The 3,858-nt window shown below is 39.6% G+C and overlaps 1 protein-coding gene across 1 annotated transcript; it reads left to right on the top strand.

The window, feature by feature from the left end:
• Positions 1-466: 466 nt before the first annotated feature.
• LOC125079812 (olfactory receptor 4C45-like) lies at positions 467-1,396 on the top strand. Its single transcript, XM_047693549.1, has one exon. The coding sequence runs from the start codon at positions 467-469 to the stop codon at positions 1,394-1,396; it is 930 nt and encodes a 309-aa protein (XP_047549505.1).
• The last annotated feature ends 2,462 nt before the right edge of the window (positions 1,397-3,858 follow it).

Here is a 3,858-nt window from a genome sequence, read left to right as displayed (position 1 = left end):
ACTTTCCTATCTGCTGTACATTTCACATTTTAAAGAATATTGTGTTCATATACCCATAAATATTCATGTCAATGGGCAACTATAATCTCAGAATAATTGCTATTGATGAAATCTGTACCCAAAGCAAAGGGAAAAGAGCCATCCATAAGATTTTAGAGCCAGAGCTTTGAAGTCAATCAGGAGTCAACCGTCATAATAACACTTTCCTTTTTTTCCTGGTGATTGAAACATATTGTCATTCTAAAATTTAGATGAGTAAGAGAAACTTAACCTCTATCTACCTCTATCTACTCTCTTTTATAACAGTCTCCAAAGTGGTTGAGGTGAGTGGAAAGTGTGGCTCCAACAACCCCAGAGGCCAAGACTAAAGAGGTGATGGAAGATTTCAGTGTTGAATTCAAAATACTACTCAGAAATTCAGTGATCTTTCCAGATAGACCATAGGCTCATAACTCAAGCTGACTTGATGGAAAGGAAGAGCAATGTTACAGAATTCATTCTGCTGGGCCTGACCCAGAATCCAGAACTGCAGAAATTCCTATTTGCTGTGCTTTTAATCACCTACTTGATCACACTGGCAGGTAATCTCCTCATCTCCATCACCATCTTCATCAGCCCAGCCCTGGGATCTCCCATGTACTTTTTTCTGTCCTATTTATCCATTATAGATGGTTTCTACTCTTCATCCATAGCACCCAAAATGATCTTTGACTTGCTCTCTGACAAGAACACCATATCCTTCAATGGCTGCATGACTCAGCTCTTTGCTGAACATTTCTTTGCAGCAGCTGAGATCATCTTATTAATTGCCATGGCCTATGACCGCTATGTAGCCATCTGTAAGCCCTTGCATTACATGACCATCATGAGCCAATTTGTATGTGCTTTCTTGGTAGGAATGGCTGTGATTTTAGGCTTTATTCATGGAGGGATCCAGGTTCTGTTCATGGTCCAGTTACCATTCTGTGGCCCCAATGTTATTGACCATTTTATGTGTGATTTAATACCTCTCCTGGAACTAGCCTGTACAGACACTCACACTTTGGGGCCCCTGATTGCTGCCAACAGCGGGTCACTATGTCTGCTCATTTTTTCTATGCTAGTTGCTTCTTATATTGTCATCCTGCACTCCCTGAGGACTAAAAGCTCTGAAGGGCGTCGCAAAGCCCTGTCTACCTGTACTTCTCATGTCACTGTTGTCATCTTATTCTTTGTACCTTGTTCATTCCTGTATCTGAGACCCATGACCTCCTTTCCCGCTGACAAAGCTGTGACTGTGTTTTGTACCCTAGTTACTCCCATGTTGAACCCATTAATCTACACCCTCAGAAATGCAGAAGTGAAAAATGTCATGAAGAAACTCTGGAGGCAAATAACAAAAATTGGTGATAATTAATCTTGGGATTAGAGTATTTACATTAAACTATCTAGTGAAAATTTAGAGAGATTTATTCCCCTTCTTACTTGATTAAATGTGCGACAGTCAATTTTCCTGTTTGGATTGCTTTTCTTCAGGATCATATATTTTATGGGTAGGGTCAACATATCCACCCAGGAATAGTAGGAACAGTGCCTAGAGCCCACAATAATTCTAGGATCCCTTGAAATGCTTAATTTCTTTTAAAATAAGAAGAAAAAAATGAATATAATCCAAATCCAAGTTGGAGTATGTCACCGTTATACCAATGCATTCATAAAATATTATCTTTAATAATTTTTATGGAGAAGGACTCATGAGGACAAAGTAGAAGGGGGCCACAGAAGTCATAATGTTGCCCTGATTGTTGGTATGAAATGGTTCTGCAGCAATATTTTCAATACTCTCTACACCCTGCACTACAGCTAGAATGAAGTTTTATTTTATAAGAGGAAAAGTTCTATATATGCAATAATATATAGAAAGCCAGTGAGTCATTAAGAAGTACTTCCATCCAAATATACTTTTTCTTATCTTCCTGAATTTGAGAGGTTAATAAATATCCCTGCACTACAGCAATAAAGAATTCTTTACTTCTTGCAGTCCCAATAAGAGAACACTTGCACACGAAGGTACATTTTAAAACTTACATCACCACCATTCCCTGCAGTATACAATTGTCTGCAGAAGAATTAGAGGCAGAACTGACTGATGCAAAAGAAATATAACTGATCAAGTTTGTAGAGTTAAGGCAGAAAACAACTGTATGTTAAAGTTGTGTTTTAAATGGAATATTACTCAGCCATCAGAAAGGATGAATACGCAACTTTTGCATCAACATGGATGGAACTGGAAGAGATTATGCTGAGTGAAATAAGTCAAGCAGAGAAAGCCAATTATCACATGGTTTCACTTACTTGTGGAGGATAAGGAATAACATGGAGGATATTAGGTTAAGGAAAGGAAAAGTGAAGGGTAGAAGCAGAGGGGAAGACCAACCATGACAGAGTGTAGACTCCAAGAAACAAACTGAGGGTTTTAGAGGTGTGGAGAATTGGGGGGATGGATGAGTCTGGTGGTAGGTATTTAGGAGAGCATGTATTGCATGGGGCACTGGGTGTTATATGTAAACAACCAATCTTGGCACAATACATCAAAAGCTAATGATGTATTGTATGGGGACTAATATAATAAAATAAATAAATAAATAAATTGCATTTTAGACAAGGACAAAGGAAGAGTCTAAATAGCTGGGATGGGAAATTACCAGTGACATAGGAATAAGTCTGTGTCACAAAACTGAACAACAATGACCACAGATCTGGATTACAGAAAATAATTCATAATATTTGTATAAGGAAATTCAAAAATAATTCAGAAATAGATGCTTTGAAGTCAGAGATTTAAAGCTTTGGATCAACCAGATTTGATTACTCATCTTGTCTCCTGCATTAATTACCCTTGTCAATGTAACCATTGTGCTTCATCTCTCTACTGATTTTTTCAACCTGTTAAATGGACATAGCATTGCATACTCTCAGGCTGTAAAAATTAAACAATTTAGATTGAAAAAAATGAATCAGCTAAAAACTAGTGATATTGCTCAGATATGGTTACTGCTTTCAGAGATGTCACAAGCACAGAAAGTAAGCCAGGGTCAATGGTTGCTGACAAGAGGAGCCCAAGAACACCACTACCAACCATCATTCACTAACCATGATCACAGGAAGACCAAACATCTATGCCAGCCTCACTGTACTTCAAATGTCATAAAAGGCATGAGTAGGAACTGCATAGCAGTGAGTTTTCTCATCAAGGAATCTAATGGGAACTGTTAGCTGATCTCTGGACACTAAAAGCCAGCCCCCCACCAACTCCCCAGTCTAGGACACAAATGCCCTTAAACATCTCTGCAATAACCAATGGGGAGCTGGCTGGAGCAACCATGACATGTCTGAGCAGAACTTATTTCAAAAGCTCTCCCTGATGATGGATCTCCTTCTGCCACTCTGGGAGAAGGAGAAGGGAGAGCCCAGTGCCAGAAACCAACAGACCTATCTCTGCACAGAGCTTGGGATTCCTGAGGAAGAGCTCAGAAACTTGTCTTCAGAGGGTGATTTCACAACCAGGGATTGAATATCATGTGATGTGAGCATTTCTCATGTTCTCAGGACTTTAGATCAGGTTAGATCTAACTATACATGAAGGCCTTTTAAAAATATATGTTGTCCCGGGTGCCTGGGTAGCTCAGTTGGTTAAGCGACTGCCTTCGGCTCAGGTCATGATCCTGGAATCCCTAGATCGAGTCCCGCATCAGGCTGCCTGCTTGGTGGGCAGTCTGCTTCTCCCTCTGACCCTTTCCCTTCTCATATATATGTTGTCCCAAAACAAGCAAACAAACTCAAGTAAGAGAACAAAGTGCTGGTTACCAGTGGCAGATG

Source organism: Lutra lutra, chromosome 10 (genome assembly GCF_902655055.1).
Source record: "Lutra lutra chromosome 10, mLutLut1.2, whole genome shotgun sequence".
NCBI classification, from domain to species: Eukaryota; Metazoa; Chordata; class Mammalia; order Carnivora; family Mustelidae; genus Lutra; species Lutra lutra.
The sequence above is the reverse complement of the archived record's forward strand: the minus strand, read 5'-3'. Positions and strand labels throughout refer to the sequence as shown.

Bases quoted from the DNA above. Each gene is read 5' to 3' on its own strand.
- LOC125079812 (XM_047693549.1), top strand. From the start codon at position 467: ATGGAAAGGAAGAGCAATGTTACAGAATTCATTCTGCTGGGCCTGACC.